Source organism: Nannobrachium achirus (genome assembly GCF_963921795.1).
Source record: "Nannobrachium achirus genome assembly, chromosome: 23".
In the NCBI taxonomy this organism is placed as follows: domain Eukaryota; kingdom Metazoa; phylum Chordata; class Actinopteri; order Myctophiformes; family Myctophidae; genus Nannobrachium; species Nannobrachium achirus.
Window position 1 is genome coordinate 4440217 of NC_137830.1, and position 23418 is coordinate 4463634.

At 43.1% G+C, this 23418-nt stretch overlaps 1 protein-coding gene across 1 annotated transcript in view; it reads left to right on the forward strand.

Annotated features, from left to right (window-relative positions):
* cax1 (cation/H+ exchanger protein 1) overlaps positions 1-23418 on the forward strand; it is a gene marked incomplete at both ends in the record, with an annotated part of 63233 nt that overhangs the window by 34035 nt on the left and 5780 nt on the right. Inside the window, 10 exons of the mRNA XM_080753912.1 lie at positions 1233-1403; positions 3079-3140; positions 4319-4498; positions 7185-7370; positions 8065-8164; positions 12813-12954; positions 14647-14830; positions 18095-18194; positions 21149-21299; positions 22337-22464. Of these exons, the coding sequence (XP_080610038.1) occupies positions 1233-1403; positions 3079-3140; positions 4319-4498; positions 7185-7370; positions 8065-8164; positions 12813-12954; positions 14647-14830; positions 18095-18194; positions 21149-21299; positions 22337-22464 (1404 nt within the window). The remainder of the gene's footprint in view (positions 1-1232; positions 1404-3078; positions 3141-4318; positions 4499-7184; positions 7371-8064; positions 8165-12812; positions 12955-14646; positions 14831-18094; positions 18195-21148; positions 21300-22336; positions 22465-23418) is intronic.

Genomic DNA, 23418 nt, shown 5'->3' on the forward strand with positions numbered 1-23418 from the left:
TACCCATACATGGAGATCCCTGCTCTGAGTATCTGACATCACTATGATGTCACAGTGATGTGTCAGGGGAACCACAGTGTCAGGTGTTACCCGCCCGGACGGATGTCCGGACGGACGGACAGACAGACAGACAGACAGACAGACAGACAGACACGGACAAGCTGTGACCGCTCTGATAGTAAACTGACCTACGGTCGCAATGAATTCCTAATGTTTGTGTCCAGGTTAATTAATATGAATCCATAATGTTTCCATCCAGGTTCTGTGGTGTCCTTTGGGAACGTGGTCTATGTGTTTGTTTTAACACTTTCAGTGCCAACCCCGAGTTTCCAGAGTTTGTATAGGTACCCTACCTGTGCCAACCCAGAGTTTCCCGAGTTTGGGACGTTTTTGAAGAAAACTTTTTTTTTTTTTTTTTTTTTTTCCTTAACTGTTCTGCTGCCGTTGACAGTCCTCACCGTCATTGAAAGGGTTAATACCATGGCGCCGTTGACGGTGAGGACTGTGAATCTTACTGTATATACAGTAAAGATATGATTACTTACTGTACGTCGCTCCGGTCCCGCCCGCATCGGTAATGTCGGCGATTTGTTTACAACGCACGTTGGGCGTGCACGCGAAGTGAAGCTCCTCAATGTTAAGTCAATGGAGAGGCCCATAAAGAAACTTCATTTAAACAAAATAGCCATTTTGAGACATTTTGCAGCAGATCTAAATGTAAACAAGGCACAAGGCAGGGCGCAGCCATCTTCCTCTTCTGATCCCACAATGTCATGTGACTAGATGACGTAATCGTTGCCGTCAAGTGATAATCCAAAAAAACAAAAACAACCCCCTTCCAGCCCTTCAAAATAATAGCGGCGGCCTATGGAGGAAACTGCGTGGCACCGAGGCACCAAGCAACCTTCAGATTAAGAGGCACTAGTTGTGTTAACTTAAAAAAAAAAAAAAAATGTTTAACCCCCATACCAACCCCATTTTTCAAACATGGCAGCCATGTTTGTTTCCAAGCGGATTCTTTTGTTTGAAAGCTGTGAACACACGTGGTGCATGATCTAGGCATGGGCGTGCATGATCCGTGCACTATGAATTACATGGAACTCTATGGAGACCATGGCAACTTGGACCTTCAAAGAGATTGAATTGATTGCAACAAGATAGTTAATGTGTGTGTGCAGGTTCTGTGGTGTCCTTTGGGAACGTGGTCTATGTGTTTGTGTTAATGTGTGCAGGTTCCGTGGTGTCCTTTGGGAACGTGGTCTATGTGTTTGTGTTAATGTGTGCAGGTTCCGTGGTTTCCTTTGGGAACGTGGTCTATGTGTTAATGTTTGGATGGTGGGTCTCTCTGGTCTACCTGCTGCTCTGTCCTCTGATGTTCCTGAGCATCTGTGGAGCTCCTTATGGTAACAACCTTCACCTTATCTTTATTTTCCTCATGGTACAGGGCACACGAGTGGAGTGGAGCGGTGACAAAAGCCGCTCCGCGCTCTAGAAGGCTCTTGTCCCACTCGCACCAGACCGCTCCACTCCGTCTCTCAACTTGATTTTCGCATCTCTCGCTCCGCACTCGCTCCACGCTCCGCTCAGGGCCGTCAATCGAAGTAAAAAAAGTTGTTTGCTACCATGTCCGAAACACTTTCTCCTTTGCCAGTGTGTTCCCAACACAAATGGCTGCGGTAACGTGAGCCTCGGCTTTGATGGAGACTTGGAGAGCTGTCCACTCGCCACTGTTTTGTTGGAAACATGCGGCGTGCGGCCCCAACAGGATCAGCTCGGAGTGGAGGAGGGTCGGGCGCTCAGACCCATTATAAAAGTCGCTCACTCACGCTCAACTAAAAAACGGCTCACTCCGTTCCCCGCACCGCTCACGCTCCACTCCGCTCGTATGCCCTGTTATGGTAGTCTCGCGTAGCCAGACAACTATTCCGAATACTACTCCGAATGCTATATAGAGTCTGGAACGGCAGCTCCCGAACGGCGAGTATCGGAAGTAGCCACTGCTGCACTGAACTGTAGTCCCACTGGAAACATAACAGAAGCACACTCGCACAGACAGAGTCATTCGAGCAGCATATTCTTGTTATGCATGTATAGTTTAAGAAAACATTTGTAAACATCATGAAGGTAACACCAATAACACCAGAGAAAGACGAAATAACTCCCCCAGAAATACTGAAAGAAGACATAACGCTTCCAGTAGGACATGTTATTGCTACTGCACCAAGGGGGCGGTTGCGTCACATCCTCTTTATCTCGCACTCATCGTTTCTATTTCCGTTTGCCAGACTGTATGCTGGGAGCATTTGCCCAAATCGCAGAGGCAACAGTCTGGCCTTGCGAGACTACTGTTATGGTAACAACCTTAACCTTACCTTTTAACCACTTAAAGGTAGGGTAAGTGATTTAATTTAATTCAAATGTTCTGATAGTACTGGTTACTAATAGATCAGTGGTTCTCAAAGTGGATTCCAGGGACTCTGTGGGTTCCTTTATGGGGGTCTAAATGGACCCATACAAGTCTGTAACTCTTGCATTCCATTTGTACACTGTCAGAGTTAATGGGAGACCTTGAAATTAGAGAGTTTGAGAAACATTGCTATAGAGTGTTTGGTCCACATTTGGACTTCAGCCTTATCTCGAGTGAGGAGAAAGAAGCAGTTTCTAAAACCGTTGATCATGATTGGAGGAAGGCTCCCGCCTGTCACCTTCATGAAAACTGAAACTTTAGTGAGATCACTTACCCTACCTTTAAACCCTATTTCTCCCAGAGGGATTTCCAACAACATTCATATATAAACTATTGTAATCCATCAAGGAAACATTTGATTTCCCACAGCGATACCCTATGGTTGACCAGTGTCCCTCAGGGCTCTATGCGAGTGTCTCTTCTGTTTTGGCTCTACATTAAATGTCTTTGCTGAAAATAGCAGAGCTCACAACACCTTGGCTTTTAGGCTTCGTAAACAAGCCTGAAAGGCTTTGTTTGAAAATGTATGAATATGAAAATATCTCAAAAGATTTCGATCAGGCGATGAAAGCTGATTGCAAGCATGCTTTTTCCTCCTTTTCTTTTCCCAGGTAAATTGTGTTGGAAGTTGACCTTTTACTTTATATGGCCGTTTGGGAAGTCCATACAAAAGGTAAGATCATAGACATCATCAATTGATTGATTGAATATTTTATTAGACAAACATGTAGTACAGTACAAGTACAGTTAAGAACTCTCTCCCAGCCATTTACAATAGGCTTGTGCGCCTATACTGCCAGGAATTTTATTAATTTCCAAGTTAGCTTTAATCTAACCCAACAGGGATCATATTGTTGTAGAATGTAGTACTAGTACTATCCACTAGAGTGTGCCCAACGATAATCTCCTAGAGTCTGGACTAGCGAGTGGACAGCAGTAGACCCATAATGGCGGCGCCCATTGGCGGCCATTATGTCTCCCGGTCCGCCGAACGGGAGCTATAAAACACGATCCGAACGTCGTGCGCACGCCATTTACACTCGTTTTTGCTCTTGAGTGACCAATCTGTCAGTCCAGCCATTTTTTTCCGAATGAAAATCGGTCTAAATATGGTAAAGTTTGATAAGAAAAACGTCAACATTCAATGCTGTAAAAAGGCCCATTCTATGTTATGGCCGAACGACTTCCGGGTTACGTCATCGATGATGTCACTTCCTTCGAATATGTAACTTTAGACTAAAATTAAGCTAGAAAGGTCATTTATAGCTCAAAAAATGTCAAAAAAATACCAAAATGATCAGAAAATGATCCCCAAGGCGACGTTTGGCGATCTGGCTGCCTCACCCTCCTCAAAATGGCGATGGAAGGCGATTTGGCTGTGAACTAGTTAAACACCCCGCCTAAAAGGAACAACTCAAATAAGTCGTTTTACAGTCTTGTTTACGTCGGAGGTCTTTGGTGTTCAAAAAAATCTTGAAAATGTGTGCAAGTCTTTGAATATCTTTGACCCGATCTTTGACCCGACTTCTAAATCCTTCCTCTAAATCAGTGGTTCTCAAACCTTTTCATGTCAAGGACCCACAAAATTACAGGTATTTGGCCGCGGACCCCCATCTCAAAATATGTTGTTCCAGGGACCCCCCAGAAGCAAATATTTGAGTTACAAATGTTCGCTTTTAAATAGATATATTCAAAGACTTGCAAAGAAATATCTAGATTTTTCAAAAATAGCAGATGCCGCGCTGCGAGCTTGTATATCTGCTATTTTTCAATTGTTAAAGCGGTCAATAATCCTAGGCCTAAATAGGTAAAAAAAAAACACACACACATTCTCTGCACGTCCCTGGACAGGAGGTCCCAACCAGTGGTTCCCTCCAAGAGGAGGAAGAGGAGGACACAGAGGACAGAGAGGACCTGGACAGAGTGAAGGACTCCACCCCCGTCTCTGTGTCCTCTCCTGTCCCTCTGGATGTCCCTGTCGTCATCCCCGTCCCCCCACCACCCCAGGACAAGAACACCTCCCATCACTGGGTGAGAGAAGAACCAACAAGATGTGAATAATATGCTTTTCCCAGAACAGCTTAACACATCGGACGCCCACGAGGTGTCTACGCGACAATTTATTTGATGTCGCTGGAGGCCCACGACGCGTTGGACGCGTTTACTGTATTTACAGTATAGCTTTATATCTCACCTTTAGGTTGTGGCTGCGCCTGGATGTAGCCCATTAGCCGCTAGTCGGTTCGAGTCGACGCTGAGAGCATCGCGCGGCCGTTTTTCTCCGTATACTCCAATGCATTTCCCCATCTTTAAAGCCCTTTATCTCCGATGTTTGTTTTATGGCTAAAACTGTGGCCGTGTGCGGCATAATGTCCAAATTTTGATCGGCAATGAACAGCTATGATCAACACTAGCCCTTACAGAAAGTTACACAATAACATCCTGTCTGCGCTCATGTGACCAAGTGACGTCATCGCGCATGCATTGACGCAGCAAGGCCGGATTAGCCACAATGGTGGTGGGCCTGGGCACTTAGAGGAGATAAATAATACAAAATCGTGGACATCCAATGTGTTAAGAAATGGATGCTGTCAGTTCTCTATACAGAGATTAACCTTTACTGGTCCCTGGCTGGAGGAAACTAGCCTGGGTGCCAGGCTGTTCGCTCCGTTCTGTGATTTGTTTTGTCTTTCCGCTTCACAGTCTGGAAAGCCTTGTATCTCCAATGGGAGGTGGGACATAGAACACGGCTTTCCAGCCACCGCGGCTTCCGATTGGTCTGTGGTGCGGGGCGGGACAGATGGTTTCAGGGCATTCCACTCTTTGGTGTCAGTGCAGTGGAAAGAGAATTTACCCATGTTTGTTTTATAGTGCACTTGAACTATGTCTTTAAAGGGGAGAACCACCCATTCTCAACATTGAACTATGTCATTAATATACCTTAGACTAGAGTAGTGTTTCTCAATCTTTTTTTTGCTTGAGTACCCCCTATTGCTGATTTTTGAATCAAAGTACCCCCTTTACCCAACAACAACATTTTCCCAACTGCAATTAAAATAATAATAATATAACTAGCGGTGTATGATAAGAATATAACATCACAAAAAATAAAAAAGGGTGTGAGAGTTTCAACACAGTGGCCAAAACATTTCAGTCCAGTTTTCATGTCAATAACTTATAACTTACATTCAAACAACATTCAAACACATACTAGTTGCCTGGTAGCCTACCATGTAATTTGGGCAACTATCAGGCTCACAACAAGTTTCTCCAAGTGTCCACCTACCTGTTAACTCTTCTAGTGCCTATCCCGAACTAGTTCGGCTCTATTTGTTGGCTAGCGACGCAATTTGGAGTGCTGATCCCGAACTAGTTCGGCTCTTTTGTCGGCAAGCGATGCTGTCCTTACCGTGAGCTGATTCTTGAAAACGTAGGTGGTCCGAGTCGACCGAGTCGTCCTACGTTTACTAACGTTAGTATCGTCATATTCCGCTGATTTATTCAATGTAATCCAATGCAGATGGCCAACTTTGAAGCCCATTTTCTCTGAACCTATGCTTTTCTGGAAGAGCACAGCCTTTATTTGCGGCAAAGTAGACGGAACATGTGCTCCTTTTTAAAAAAAAAATATCTGTTTTATTGAGCACATTATATTTGACATTCAAACGTATCACAAAACTTCTCACATTTGCCCAGATTTCTCTTTTTTTCCCCTTTCCCCCCCATTCCCCCAATGTTCCATGCTGTCCTTGCCGTTGGTTCTCCCAAGGCACTGCTTGGGGAGAAATGCCCAGCCCGACGTACATGAAGTCCTTACTGTTAATCCTTTAACATGGAAGACAACACTTGGTCAAGGGGAAAAATGTGCTTCTAACAATAACATTAGCCTAGAGGTAATGGAAGCCAAGGCCTTCCGGCGCATAGTGATGACACGCACGAAAGTCATCGCGCACGCCATGGCTGCGCAGGGCTTACACAGCTACAGCGGTTGGTCAATAGGCTATATTCCGGCCATTGAGCAGGAGTTGGGCTCCATCTAGTGGTGGCACTGGACGAGTTAACATCCTAACCCACCATGTCCCCCATCCCTCCAGTGTTAACATCCTAACCCACCATGTCCCCCATCCCTCCAGTGTTAACGTCCTAACCCACCATGTCCCCCATCCCTCCAGTGTTAACATCCTAACCCACCATGTCCCCCATCCCTCCAGTGTTAACATCCTAACCCACCATGTCCCCCATCCCTCCAGTGTTAACATCCTAACCCACCATGTCCCCCATCCCTCTAGTGTTAACATCCTAACCCACCATGTCCCCCATCCCTCCAGTGTTAGTTAACATCCTAACCCACCATGTCCCCCATCCCTCCAGTGTTAACATCCTAACCCACCATGTCCCCCATCCCTCCAGTGTTAACATCCTAACCCACCATGTCCCCCATCGCTCTAGTGTTAACATCCTAACCCACCATGTCCCCCATCCCTCTAGTGTTAACATCCTAACCCACCATGTCCCCCATCCCTCTAGTGTTAACATCCTAACCCACCATGTCCCCCATCCCTCCAGTGTTAACATCCTAACCCACCATGTCCCCCATCCCTCTAGTGTTAACATCCTAACCCACCATGTCCCCCATCCCTCCAGTGTTAACATCCTAACCCACCATGTCCCCCATCCCTCCAGTGTTAACATCCTAACCCTAACCTCCTCTCTGCAGTGTCGTGTGAGCACGTTGCTGTGGCTCCTCTCCGGCTACCCGGTGCTGGTCCTGGTCCACTCCGTGGCCATGGTTCTCTCCTGGCTGCTGGTGTTCACCATCCCTGTGGCCAAGATGAACGCCCGCACCCTGGCCACCGTGCTGCTGCTGCCCCCAGAGGACGTCCACATCCACACCCCCAGGAAGGTACCGCCTCCGCTGTTTACTAACTACTAGTCCTTGCCAATCATTTGATAAGGAGTTTGTACCCCATTGATTTCCGGATGGAGACCCAAATGCATTTTAGATAGGACTTCACCATGACTATGATGGCCTCCATCTCATTTTTAGGAGATAGCTTATCACCTAAAAGTTGAGGTGATCACGCTTCACCTCAGACTATGATAAAGCCTTAAGTAATCGATAAAAATAAAAAAATAAAAAAAGGGGTGAACTACTCCTTTAAAACGTATCAATGATGTCAGTCATTTCCAAATGTTGGCACTGTTTCAGCATGCGGGTGTATCATCTTTTGGGCACTGTTTAGTAACCGTAATGTCAGTCATGATTTCATCTCCAAATTTGGGCACTGTTTAGTATCAGTGATGTCGGTCATCTCCAAATATGGGCTGACGTCAGTCAGTGATGTCAGACATCTCCAAATTTGGGCACTGTTTCAGCATGCGGCTGTTACCATGGCACTGTTTCAGCATGCGGCTGTTACCATGACACTGTTTAGTATCAGTGATGTCAGCATGCAGATAGACAACAGACGGCAGACAGACAGACATTCCGTAAATTAATAGTTAGATTTCGGTCGTGACATATTATTTGAGCTTGAATCCATGGGTAATACTGTATGTGACTTAGTGTAAAATGAGTGTTGTGTGTTTTTCTGCAGCTCCATGGATGTGAAACCAAGGTGATCCTGTGCTGCTACCGAGCCTTTAATGTGTACTACTATAAATACACCTTCCAGGGAATCCACATGTTCGCTCTCAGTATCCTTTTCTACACTGACAATGATCTCATTTTAACCCATTTAGGCCTAGGATTATTGACTGCTTTGACCATTGAAAAATAGCAGATATACAAGCTCACAGCGCGGCACCGAGTGCTGCCCTGCGAACTTGTAGATCTGCTAGTTTTGAAAAATCATTTTTCTTTGCAAGTCTTTGAATATATCTATTTAACATTTGAACATTTGTAACTCAAATATTTGCTTCTGGGTGGTCCCTGGAACAACATATTTTGAGATGGGGGTCCGTGGCCAAATACCTGTAATTTTGAGGGTCCTTGACATGAAAAAGTTTGAGAACAACATGATTTAGGGTAAGGATTTAGAAGTCGGGTCAAAGATCGGGTCAAAGATATTCAAAGACTTGCACACATTTTCACGATTTTTCAAAAATAGCAGATCTACAAGCTCGCAGCGCGGCACTCGGTGCCGCGCTGTGAGCTTGTATATCTGCTATTTTAAAGTTAAAGCATAAAATAATGGTTAAAGTGTTTAAAATCTAGGTATTTGAGAGTTAACCATGCTCAGTCATTACGTTTGTCACTTCTCTTCTCAGTCTGGCAAGCATCCATTTGACCAAAGGTTAGGGTAGCTACTATACGTCATCAGCCAATGCCTCTATCTATGCTTTTCTATCTATCGCTTGCTCGAGACTTGAGATACCTCCACCTCCAAGGAGTCAGTTGGAGTGAGGAGGAATCGGTAGGAGTTCCAAACTAGCTCTTCCAAACTCCATGCTGCTTAGTCTTCTCTTTTTTCCCCTCTACGCCAAACCGCTTTGCCGAAAAGCTGCGAGGCGCTGTGAGCTTGTAGATCGGCTATTTTTGGCTAAAGTTCTCTGAATATATTATGGACGCTAGGGTTCAAGTGGTTGATATAAAAAAATAGAAGGTTTTCTATCACACAAAGATTTCTTCCTGGCAACAGATCAACAAATGGCCTAAATCGAGTCCTTTTCTTGAGAATAACCCAAACGATTTGTTGTTGTTTTTCTCTGAAATGTGGCGGTTTCTACAAGTAGTTTGGAACCATCTAGAGTCAATCAGATCAACAAAGCTGTTTTTATCTCTGTTCTTTTTTTTTTTTTTTTTTTAAGATTTGTTTTTGGGCTTTTTATGCCTTTATTTGACAGGACAGTAGACTGACAGGAAATGGGGAGAGAGATGGGGAATGACACGCAGCAAAGGTCGTCCGGATTGGGAATCGAACCGGCGACGCCAGCAGGCATCATAGCCTAGTATGTGGTATGCACCTTGACCACGAGGCCAGCGGGCCCCCCCCCCCTCTCTGTACTTTCATTGGCCTTAGCTATTTGCCCCAACCCCCACATCCAGTAGAATGAACTGAGCAGAAAGCATTGCTAATGGACTTGTATAGCATGACAGAATGACTGAATGAATGCAGTCACGCTACAATCAGTGATGGAAAAAATACTCACATGCTTTACTTGTGTAAAAGTAGCAATACAGCCATATAGAAATACCTGTGAGCTGCTGGTAGATCGGCTGTGTTCAAATAGCCTAGTTATAAAATATGGCTAAAGTCGTATGTATGTATGTTTTTAATATTCTAATTTATATCTGAAAACTGGTAACTAGTTGCAACCGTCAGATGGCAGTTACTATCAAAACCTCAACCAGCTGTCTGTCAGTCTCTCACACGTCACACTTTTGCCCTGCTCATACCTCCGCAACCGTTGCCCCGATCCATGCCAAATTTTGCATACACACTCCTTGCCTGCCAAACCACAACCTCCATCAATTCTCACTTGACCCTCTTCTAGCGCCACCATGAGGCTGATTCTTGCAAAACACATTTATGGACACAGCTCCTACTATTTTTGTCCTAAATTCACGCAAATCGGTACACAGTATGTCTACACTCATGTCATCAACATGGATCTGTCCCATTTTGCGCCACCTTCAGGCCGAATTTTTTAAAACACATTTTTGGACACTGCTCCTACACGTTTTGCCCTAAAATTACGCTAGCTTATCTCCCGATTAGGGAGTCTTACTGGTAACTAAAGTTTTCAAATAATTGTAATGGAGTAAAAGTACAATGTTTGGATCCGAGATGTAGTGGAGTAGAAGTAAAAGTATTCTCTCTAGGTGGTCCTCAGACCAGCCTTCCATCGTGGCTTCCAGTCATCCTAGTTCTCCATACATCCTGACAGCTCCTTGGTGCTTTGCACTCCTGTGTCTTTCTTGAGTTCATCCACGTAATATGTTAGTGTGGGACGTCCTCGTGACCGGTGCCTATGTGTTGGTTCCCACAGCACCAGTTTACTGGCTGGCAGCTCCTGTTGTCTTTGGCAGTGTCCTGCTAGTCTCATTCTCCTGGCTGCTATCTTATCACTCACCCTTAAAGTTGTACCATGTAACTTTTTTTATAAAACAAATCTTAAAATTGTCCTAACTGTTAAATCGCTAACGTTTTAGAACACCCACTCCGTTATTTTCAGCTTCTGAAGCCTTCTCTTTATATGTTTTCTATGATCCTGGCCGTGGACCGGATTTCGCGCCAAAATGACGTAATCTGCATCATCTGTATACGTTGTGTATACGTTGCCCAATCACATCGCCGATCATGCACACATGGTACACTACCGGCCAATCACAGCTTATCTGCTCTGGTCTCCAGGAAGCGCCTCCGCTTGGCTACAGTGTTTACCATGGTGAAGGATTTTAACCTCTTAATCCACAAATCCTGGCCAGAAAATTACGTTCTACCATGCGTTCTACCCCTCCACGGATTACTATCGGTCGCGGTGGTTTGCGGCGCCGCTCCGGTGGTCCGCCGCGGTGGTCCGCGACGACTCCGGCCGAAAAACGGCCGAAAAAAGCAATACCGCTACTGACCACTAGTTGAACTTACACAGTATAGCTTTAAAGGTGATATACCATGCATTTAAAAAGTATTTATGTCATATTGTTTGACCCAAAAACGTTTTTCAAAAGGTTTGAGGCTAAATTACCACTCCTGAATAGAGAGCCTCTCATTTTTGAATGGCTATCAGAGCATTTTCAGCTGCAGTACCACCGACCCCCCCCCCCCAAAAAAAAAAAATACTTTTTGAAAAAAAAAGATTTTTTTTGAAAAAAAAATAAAAATATTCAAATCTTCAAAAACGGACGTTTATGACCCCACAAACGGCAGAAAATCTGGACAGCCTGTTTTGAGAACCCGTGGGATGCTTTTAACCTCCACCTTCCCAAAACCAGAGAAAGACACAACGGTCTGAAATGGGACTTTGCGAGGATAGAAGGTGCTAGTGGGACCCCAAAAAAAGGTTTTAAAATAGGAAAAGTGAATTTTCATGGTGTATCACCTTTAATATTCCAGCATACAGATTCATGTTGGTGACATGTGTACTCCTGCCGATGTTGAGCACTACACGTAACATTCCGGTGTAGCACCCGTCTAGAGACTGCTGCAGGGTTGGCTTCAGGGTCCAGCATTCACTACCATAGAGGAGAACAGATTCTACCGTTGCATAGAAGAAGCTGAGTTTGGTTTGTCGGGGGATGTTTTAAAGTATTGGAAAGTGGCAATACTCAAGTAAATTACAAATAATTCAAAAGTTCATTTGGGTACAGTACTTAAATGTACTTAAGTAATTAGTGTTAACACTCTTCTTTTATTTAATTACAATCTAAAATATGAACCCAGTCAACCACAGGGATGCTGACAGAACCCTCCCTAAATCCAGGGGAGGGTTCCACTCGTCCTAGACAATTTGCTCTCCTGGGGCCAGTTGCACCACCAGAACGTAAGTTCTGCCCTAAGTTAGGGAGTAAAGTCCTTACTAGAGGCTTAGTAACTACTAGTTAGTTTGTAACTAAGATCGGCTATTTTCAAATGGCCGAAATGTATATAGGGCTTAATGTATGTTTTAAACAGATGGGTCGTTTCATTGTTGAATTAATTAAATAGCCGATATAATGCTGTCTGCCACGTTAGTAGTGAAGTTGCTCTACTCCCATAGAGATAGGTTACTTAGTAAAGACTTAGTGCTGCCCAAGGGGTGGTGTAAATATTTAGTAGTTACTTAGAGATACGTAAGAACAAATTTGTGTGGTGCAACACCTGACATTTTAGTAATGTATGTAATGTATGTTATGTAAGTCTTGACTTAGAAGCCATTTACGTTACAACTAGGCTACGTTATAACTTAGTAACAGCTGGTGCAACCCCGCCCTGGCCCCCAAACTGTGGAATAAACTCCCTGTCGCACTTAGGACAACATATTCACTCCCTAGCTTCTGCCGTGGACTGAAGACTCACCTCTTCAGACTCCACCTAAACCCATAGCACTACTGAAACACTCCCCTTCCCTCAATGACCATACATAAAGCTAGATAGCATTTTTAGGTTTTAGAAAAGTTGTATACTGATTAGGTGCGTGGTCTATCTATGTTATTATTTTTCTAGATTGATATTTCTATGCAATTTGTTGTATTGTTGTTGATGTACTGACATATTATCTTGCTTATTATATTGATGTATTACCTGCTTATTGTAAACTATAAACTGTAAACCCATGTTGTGAAAAACCAAAGTAAAGAATGTGAGTAGTATTTCCACCATGGTGTAACCGGTGTCTAGTCCATAACTCTAGTGTCCCCCAGACATGCTGCTTCTGGTCGTGGTGACACTGATCATCGGCTACATGGATCGTGGCAACGTTTACACCAGTCCAGAGCTGAAGTTCGCCACAGCCATCTCCTCCATCATCCCTCTGTCATACTTTATAGGAATGGGCATTGCCAGGTAAAGTCTTTACTTCGTAGGAATGGGCATTGCCAGGTAAAGTCTTTACTTCGTAGGAATGGGCATTGCCAGGTAACGACACGTTACTAAAGGCTGACGGATACCGGATTTGTGCGTCTGATTTTTGTTCAGTGGTTCTCAACCTTTTCAGGCCACAGCCCCCAAAATAATCATATTTTAACTGGGACCCTGACGAGCACTAAGAGTTGAGGCATTACATTTTGTATAACACGGTTCTATTGTGAAAATGGCAGCACTGTAGATCGGCTATTTTCACAGTTTCTGCCTCTAATATTTGGCCAATGTTTCATTTGTCATTTTAGAGGTATTAAAAAGTCCTTAAATTGTCACTTTAGAAATGTGCAGATACCCTCTATACACTTAAACTTTATGTTGCTTTGTTTACGGTTTAGGGAGAAAACAATGTTGCACATTAAGTTAATCATCTGGAGACCTCACAAAATAATGTGGGGACCCCCCTGGGGCCTTGGCCCTTTATACTCTCTACCACCACTGCAGAGCCAGGTGAAAGTGAGTGGCTGCAACGGACGTCAGAAATGCTGGATCATTAGACATTGATTCACATTCCTACTGGGATAGTTCCGTTAGATGATATATTGATTCAGATGTGATTATAATACAATCTGACTGTTTAAGCGTCATAGCTTTTAAAAGGGAATTAAGCTACGAGTGGTCTTTTCTGCGGCATCTTCATGAATATACTGTATATAATATATATTATCTTTTAAGTTAACTTTTATTTTTATTTTTAATATTTAGGTTTGAGCTGTTCATGCCTTTTCTTGATAGGACACTCAGAAAATGTACGTTGATCTAGCTTTTTATATCTGTGGGTTGAGGGGGGAAGGACTGTCTGGTCGACTGGGTCACAATTATAGGCCTGTAGCGCCTCCCAGTAGTGGGTAGCTGGAACTACAGGCCTGTAAGGGGCTTTATTTGCTGCCTCTGCCTTGAATACACACAAGAAAGCTTCAAAGTAAAAAGACTTGACCAGCACAACCGTTACCGAATAGAAATAAACACTTAGTGATATGCTGTTTTATTTTGAACATTGATATAACCAGACTTTTGACGTCAGTATTTTCTTTGTGCAACAGGTTAGTATATTCAACTTCACAGTACATATAATGTACAGTAGGTGCAATTCAGCCTCACAGTATCTCTTTATGTACAGTAGTTGCAGCTCAAGCATAACAGTGCAAGGAGTATTGTATTGTACGTTTTATGTCCCAGCCAGGCACATGCATCCAGTCATCAAAGGGGGCTTGAGCCCCTGCTCTTTTATCCGTCTGTAAAAAGTGCACCCTCCAGACCATGAATGCAGTTTTTACTATGGTGAAAGAAATGCAAATGCCCCTCTTTCCATGCCATACCTGAAGGCAGCATTCAAGAGAATTGCCTTGTCCAGACTCTCCTGAACTTGAATGCAGCATCTTATGTTGAAAGAATTGCCCTCTCTGTGTGGCATGAAGCATTGTAAATAGCTGCCTTCCAAGCTCACAATGTGTCCCGGCGTGACACATTGTGAGCTTGGAGGTCTGCTATTTTCAATATTTTCACCAAAAGGCCCTTCTAGAAATGTCATCCCCTGCCTCTCTAACATTCTCTACGTGTCCCTGGTCCCAGTCTCCTAGCTCAGTAACTTTGTATTGTGAATTGTGTCCCCACCAGCCTCTCAGCTCAGAGTAACTTTGCGGTGGGAGCGGTGGTCAACGCTACGTTCGGCTCCATCACAGAGATGACCTTCTACATCACAGCTCTCCTCCAGGGCCACAGCGCCGGCTCCAAGTGTTACGAGGAGATCGTCAAGGCTGCGCTGACCGGCACCCTGCTGGGGTGCATCCTCTTCATCCCCGTGAGGAGATTATTTTTATCTTTGTTTTATTCAACTTCTTTTCATTTGAGAAGCAGGCTTATACAGCAGATCAGCGTTTGATTTTGTGAACTAAAACTAAGTTACGGAAAGTTAACGGGAGAACTAAAAATAGAACTAAAAGACAAGTCATTTTATGTTTGGTTGCGCTCTGAAAATAGCAGATCTACAAGCTCTGCGACGTGACTATTGTCAGCATGCAACCAAGTGTAAGATCAGCCATTGTGACGCCATCGTGTGCTGATACAACAATTTCTTTCTTACTGATTCCGATACCCATCACTTGTGTTCCGGTCGATACCAAGTACAGATTCGGTACCAGTGTGTAATCGGTACCAGTATGTAAGTACTGTGATCAATGCTGTCTGTATCCGGCTGTAGGCTCATTTTCCTACTTGTATTGATCCCAAATGACTGTCCATGTGGTCAATTTGGCACAAATGCCCCTGTTGTCCAGTTTTCCCAGCAGAACCCAGCAGCTCTCATAGCCTATCACAATTAGTTGTGGTCAAAAGTGTTGGCCAGTACAGTCAGCCGAATGCTCACCCCAAAACATTATTTATGAGATTGTGGTGGCTTGTGTGGGACAACCAAGGCATTGATGTGTTTGTAATGGCAACTAGTAACACATTCATGAAAAGGGGACTGTCAGGGTTCCTTGAGTGACCAAATGGACCCTTACAGTTCCACAACTCTTCTAGCCAGGGATGGCTTCACATTTCGGGCTTTGATCCGGTCGGAGTACATTTTCCATTCATTCTCCTCACTAGAATGTGTGCTGACCATATAAGGACTTCCACCATGGTCCGTGCTACAAGCATAGCTAGATTCTGTTTTCAGAGGCTGCCTGCCAGACCTCGACCAATCGGGGTAGAGTATGGCCATAGTTATGTTATGAGGTTTAGTTATGATGGTCAAAATAAACGTTTTGAGAACCACAGTCGCTCTGAATTAAGAACGTCTGCTAAATGCCTAGATTGTAAACTACTGAACTGAATAAAATGCCACAGTCTCGTAGTAAATCAGTATCATACATATCCTGAAGCTGGAGACGTAGGCCTACTGATATTCAGTGATTGGGTCTAATGATCAAAATGAGAACATTATAATGGTGTAAAAAATATATAAAAAACTAAACATTTCCAAGATGACCCCTGGCCACTTTCATTATCACTGAATACACCTTTAAGGGATGACCCAACCACCCTGGATGCAGCATAGTCTTGATTATTATTTTTAAATGCAAAGAAATATATAAATGTGAGTGTACTTAGCAGATACTATGTAGCGTGTGACTGCCTTTATTATACACAGGGAAATGCTATTCTTAATGCAGACTACCAACTAAGACAAAGCGACACCGCTTCTTCTGCCATCCGGTCTAGACCGGATCAAACGACTTGTTGTAAACCAGTGTTGATTTTGTCGACTAAAATTATGACGAAAAATGTTAGTCGACTGTGTTTTTTTCACTGACGAAAACTAAATAAAAAGGAAATAAAAACTAAGCTGTGATGACTAAAACTAAGACTAAATATATTGACAATTGCGTCAACAAAATAAAAACTAGACTAAACGTTAGGGAGGGACTAGTGGAGAAGATAGTCATGTTATGTTTGGTTGCTTTCAGGTGTTGTGTGCTGAAAATAGCCGATTTACAAGTTCACTACGCATCGCAGCGCCACACGTTGTCATCAAGGCCTGCCAAAATACATTTTAGTTGACTAAATCAACTGTAGATTTAGTTGCCTAAACTAAAACTAGACTAAAACTAAAACTTTTCAGGTGACTATTAAAATTATGACTAAAACTAAATGACATTTTATTCAAAAGACTATGACTAAAACAAAATCTAAATTTTCTGCCAAAAACAACATTGTTGTAAACGAATACCAGGCTTTCCCCCGAAAAAGCCGGGTGACGCAAGGTTATAACTCTTCAGAGTGTACAAATGGAACCAAATGGACCCATGTATTCTTATTTGCATCCATGAACAATGTAGAGAGGTTGCGTCTTCTGTCATGCTCTCTGTATGTTGACTGTTTGTGCACTAGTGTGTATGCATTAGAGCTGGGATCGGGCCCATTTTTTCTGTCCGACCCGAACCTGTGTCCGACAGTTTTCTGTCCGACCCGAGTCGACGTCCGAGCATTAATCATGAAAAAGCGTCCGACCCGAGCCGAGGCCCGAACCTTATGTTTTCAACGCTTTTTCGCCTCGTTTCTTTTTCTTTGAGGAAGCCACTGATTTACACTCACTAGCAAACGTGTTATAATGTGCAGTGAGTGCATACAGCGTGCCTGTTTGTTACCCTTAATAATATTAAGCCACATTGTGGCTTGTGAAAGTGTTTTAAATAATTACACAAGTAGGCTACGTTAGATTATTAAATAATAGGCTATAACGTGCACTGCGCGTCTGGTGACTCTTGTCTGACTGCAGTCAGTGACTCGCTGCAGTCACACACTTAAAATCCTCTTTTACAAACTGTTAATAAAGTATTCACACACAAACCTTTTCCACATGTTCAATCAATATCAAAATGTATTCAGTCTTACCAGCATAGACGAATCTGACATCTGCTTTTAATATCCAGCGTCCACAAACGGCCAGTCCACGGCCAGTTGGCCGTCTTTCTTAATCAAAAACTATTATTAATCCAACCATTATGGTTTATGGGTTTTAGGCTAAGGCTACATTCAACATCGGACTTTTTAATTATGTCTGCGTTGACAACTACGTTGAAATGCGTCCATACCGCGGCGCTGATTTCCCTCTTTCGTTTTCAATTGCTTTAAACTTTACCGTAGACAAGTTAACTTTTATCTCGGCTGGCGGCAACATTATCTCTCACTCATTCGCTTTTTCTTCTCGTGTATCTGTTTGTTTGTTTGTTTGTTCTCTGTCACATATGACACTCCGTCTCCCACTTCCTTTTCCCCATGAACATGTGTGCATATGGTTGTCAAGACAACGCACTGAGCGTAGCCACGTGCAGTGCACCAGAAAGACAAGGAAATAGCACACACAGAGACGATAGTTGTATCGTTTTACACTTTATTTTCTATGAATCAAAATTATGTCCGACCCGAATCGACGTCCGACAATTAATTGTGAAAATGCGTCCGACCCGAGCCCGAGCCCGTCGGGCTTGTCGGGTCCCGTCGGATTTCGGTCGGGTATCCCAGCTCTAGTATGCATGACCATTGTGTGTTCTCTCCATGTTGTCCCCTGTGCGTCCACCAGGGGGTGTGTATGATCATCGGGGGCATTAAACACAGAGAACAGCGCTTCAACAGTCGCTCAGCTGGAGTGAGCTCAGCTTTACTCTTCATATCCATAGGAGGTATGTTCACTTTATCTCATATCTATAGGAGGTATGTTCACTTTATCTCATATCCATAGGAGGTATGTTCACTTTATCTCATATCTATAGGAGGTATGTTCACTTTATCTCATATCCATAGGAGGTATGTTCACTTTATCTCATATATATAGGAGGTATGTTCACTTTATCTCATATCCATAGGAGGTATGTTCACTTTATCTCATATCTATAGGAGGTATGTTCACTTTATCTCATATCCATAGGAGGTATGTTCACTTTATCTCATATCCATAGGAGGTATGTCCACTTTATCTCATATCCATAGGAGGTATGTTCACTTTATCTCATATCCATAGGAGGTATGTTCACTTTATCTCATATCCATAGGAGGTATGTTCACTTTATCTCATGTCTATAGGAGGTATGTTCACTTTATCTCATATCCATAGGAGGTATGTTCACTTTATCTCATATCTATAGGACAGGGGTCTTCAACGTTTTCCCCTTAGTTGAGAGAGAGATGAAGCAGGGACGCCCACAATTTTTTTTTATAGATATCATATTGTTTCATTGTTTGACTGTACAATCATTAGTGTATTTTGGATTCATATAAATTTGTGTTTTCAGATATTTAACCACTTGAACCGTCAATAAACTTGACCTTTCACTCTGTACTTTTCCCCCTCTTCAGCTCCTACAACGCCTCGCAGCGCGAGCCGTTGTAGGCTTGTAGAGCTTGTAGATCTGCTATTTTTGGCTAAAGTTCTCCGATATGGACACTAGTGTTCAAGTAGTTAATATGAAAAAGAAGAAAAAGGTTTCTATCACTCAAAGATTTGGAGGACCCCCTGTAGTAACTCTGGACCCCCTGTTGAAGACCTCTGCTATAGGAGGTATGTTCACTTTATCTCATATCTATAGGGAGGTAGGGCACATATGTACTTATGTTCTCATATGGGGTGCCAGTGGCTCAGGGGTAGAGAAACCGTCATTAGAACATGGAGGGCTGTATTTTGATTGTCTTAAGTACCACCTCTTATGCCTTAACTTAAAGGCCTGTCCATACTGTCTCCGACCACCAATCAATCAAAATAGAGCCTGGAGGGTTCAGATATCCCAGAGTTGGTGTGGAAGTGCCTTGCATGGTTTCCTCTGTGATCAGTGTATGAATGTATATGTGTGAATGGGTGAGTGTAAAGCACATTGCATAAAGGCGCTATATAAATGCACCATTTACCATTGAGAGAGAGAGAGAGAGAGAGAGAGAGAGAGAGAGAGAGAGAGAGAGAGAGAGAGAGAGGTTTAGCGCAGGGGTCTTCAACGAGAGATCTATATATAGTAACGTTTAGCGCAGGGGTCTTCAACAGGGGGTCCTCAGAGTTACTACAGGGAGTCCTCCAAATCCTTGTGTGACTGTGATACCTTTTTTCCTATTTTCTTAATATTAACAACTTGAAACCTAGCGTCCATATTCGGAGAAAGTAGTTTTTTTCTCCAGGTGTGTTTAACGCTGTAGTTTTCTCTCTCCAGGTGTGTTTAACGCTGTAGTTCTCTCTCTCCAGGTGTGTTTAACGCTGTAGTTTTCTCTCTCCAGGTGTGTTTAACGCTGTAGTTTTCCCTCTCCAGGTGTGTTTAACGCTGTAGTTTTCCCTCTCCAGGTGTGTTTAACGCTGTAGTTCTCTCTCTCCAGGTGTGTTTAACGCTGTAGTTTTCCCTCTCCAAGTGTGTTTAACGCTGTAGTTTTCTCTCTCCAGGTGTGTTTAACGCTGTAGTTTTCCCTCTCCAGGTGTGTTTAACGCTGTAGTTTTCCCTCTCCAGGTGTGTTTAACGCTGTAGTTCTCTCTCTCCAGGTGTGTTTAACGCTGTAGTTTTCCCTCTCCAGGTGTGTTTAACGCTGTAGTTTTCTCTCTCCAGGTGTGTTTAACGCTGTAGTTTTCCCTCTCCAGGTGTGTTTAACGCTGTAGTTTTCCCTCTCCAGGTGTGTTTAACGCTGTAGTTCTCTCTCTCCAGGTGTGTTTAACGCTGTAGTTTTCTCTCTCCAGGTGTGTTTAACGCTGTAGTTTTCCCTCTCCAGGTGTGTTTAACGCTGTAGTTTTCTCTCTCCAGGTGTGTTTAACGCTGTAGTTTTCTCTCTCCAGGTGTGTTTAACGCTGTAGTTTTCCCTCTCCAGGTGTGTTTAACGCTGTAGTTTTCTCTCTCCAGGTGTGTTTAACGCTGTAGTTTTCTCTCTCCAGGTGTGTTTAACGCTGTAGTTTTCTCTCTCCAGGTGTGTTTAACGCTGTAGTTTTCCCTCTCCAGGTGTGTTTAACGCTGTAGTTTTCTCTCTCCAGGTGTGTTTAACGCTGTAGTTTTTTTCTCTCCAGGTGTGTTTAACGCTGTAGTTTTCTCTCTCCAGGTGTGTTTAACACTGTAGTTTTTTTCTCTCCAGGTGTGTTTAACGCTGTAGTTTTTTCTCTCCAGGTGTGTTTAACGCTGTAGTTTTCTCTCTCCAGGTGTGTTTAACGCTGTAGTTTTCCCTCTCCAGGTGTGTTTAACGCTGTAGTTTTCCCTCTCCAGGTGTGTTTAACGCTGTAGTTTTCCCTCTCCAGGTGTGTTTAACGCTGTAGTTTTCCCTCTCCAGGTGTGTTTAACGCTGTAGTTTTCCCTCTCCAGGTGTGTTTAACGCTGTAGTTTTCCCTCTCCAGGTGTGTTTAACGCTGTAGTTTTCTCTCTCCAGGTGTGTTTAACGCTGTAGTTTTCTCTCTCCAGGTGTGTTTAACGCTGTAGTTTTCCCTCTCCAGGTGTGTTTAACGCTGTAGTTTTCCCTCTCCAGGTGTGTTTAACGCTGTAGTTTTTTTCTCTCCAGGTGTGTTTAACGCTGTAGTTTTCCCTCTCCAGGTGTGTTTAACGCTGTAGTTTTTTTCTCTCCAGGTGTGTTTAACGCTGTAGTTTTTTTCTCTCCAGGTGTGTTGACGTTGTTTTTTTCTCTCCAGGTGTGTTTGCTCCCACTCTGTTCTCCAAGACCTACGGTAATCTGATCTGTGACGAATGTACCAGCATTCCTGGGAACACCACCGCACCCTTCATGTGCAAGGACTGTCACTATGACATGGTAGGAAGGAAAAGGACTGTCACTATGACATGGTAGGATACTAGTGATGCGTGGGATGACCCGTTGCCTGCTGAACCCACAGGTTGACCCATAATTTAACAAAACCCATATCATGATGATTGATAGAAGACTTTGAACTAGAGACTGAAAGCATAAAGTATTTGTGACAATGTTTATTAAGGTAATAAAATCTAGTGTAAAGTTATTTTTGGTACCAGCAGGGGGGAAAACAGCGAAACTAGCAGCTGTTCATATGAACTTTCCTTTGAAGTCACTTCCTAGATCGTCTCAACTTGCAAGCCGGACTATGCACTTGATAGGATAGTAGGATTTAATACATATCAGTGATATATCCAAATTTGGGCACGGTTTCAGCATCCGGCTGTTACAATGGCGGCGGTATCGGTGATGTCAGTCATCTCCAAATTTGGGCGCTGTTTCAGCATGCTTTTCATGGAGGGGAGAGTGCAGCCCTTTGTCAGTGGCTACAAGATCATTCAGAACAATTTGTTGATTCGATGTTTTAAAATCATAAATGCTGCGGTTGCATTCTGTTCCATAACGGTAACTTTGATGTTTGGATCAAAATGTCATTGATTGAATATTTTATTTGACAAAAATGGAGAACAGTACAAGTACAGTTAAACACCCTGCCTAAAAGGTACATCCCAAAAAGTCCCTCTGTTAAGATTATATATTTGTGTGTAATTGTTTTTCTTTTAAATTATGACGTTTGGCTGCATCACTTGTATGATTATTGTGTAAATGTTGTTTTTTTTTGTTAACAGACTCAAGCCAGCCAGCCATGGGTTCTCTCTCATATAGAGTAAGTACCTCTAGTCTTCACAATGTTCTCTATCTAGTTCATATAGAGCAGTGAACATATAGAGCACTCAATCTTTTCATATCAAGGTCCATTCATTTTCACGACTTTTCAAAAATAGCAGATCTACAAGCTCGCGGCACAATAATGTGTACCCGTTCTGAATGGGTTACCTTGCTTATTGTAAATCGCTCTGGATTAAGAGCATCTGCTAAATGCCTAAGTTGTAAATGTTTTCTCCTCCAGGCCTCTGGTCTACACCATCTCCCTGATGTTACCCGTAGCCTACCTGATCGGCCTGATCTTCACGCTGAAGACCCACTCCCACATCTACGACATCCACATCAGCGACGGACACGGAGGCCAGGGCCACGGTACGCCTGGCACCGTTATTACAGAAGAATCGCAGTTATTTGAGATGATCGCAATAAGCCCTATTCACGGCCCGCCCACTCAGCATCCCCCCGGTGCTGAAGTCACGTTTTGAAGGGGTAAAACCCTGCTAAGCCTATAGAGTTAACACAGAAATCGCTAATTTAATGCAATTTCCGAATAGTACAGTATAAAATACGGCTAGCATGATCAAAAGGCACAAAGCGTTATAATTTACTTTACCGTTCGAAATAATGATTTGTTGGCTTCAAGTCCAGCAATTTCTGTTATAGTTTCCCCTTCTAAATTGACGTCAGCACCAGGAAGTTGCTGAGAAATTTGCTGAGTGGGCGGGCCGTGAATAGGGCTTATTATTTTACATAATCGTTACCTTGTAGAATGTTTTTTTAAATAACAGAAATAGCTGATCTACAAGCTTACAACGCGTCACAAAGTGATGCGTTGTAGATCTTGGTAGATCAGCTAGTTTCGCTGTTTTCAAGAAATGATGATGTCATTATGAAGCCTAAATGGCAAATAGAAATTAAGTTTGTATTAAGGCTGGGCGATATTAGGAAAACCTTCGATATTTGATAACGTTGTTGAATACCTCGATATCAATATTACTCACAATATTAATAAAAACTGCTTTAAGTCCACTGCCTGCCTAATCATATCCATGCATGCACACTGCACAGTACACATAGAATAAAGACATTAAATGCCTTATTTCCATTTTCCAACTACATTAAATGCCTTATTTCCATTTTCCAACTATGTTTTTATTGAAATAACTACACCTGGCTTTTTGCATGTGCCTGTTAATTAATTTGACACATACACCAATACCTCATTTCAAGCCGTCTTCGTTGATATGTATCTTTCATGTTGATACCTTGATATCGATAACCTTTTGATATATTGCCCAGCCTTAATTTGTATTCATATGTTCCAGT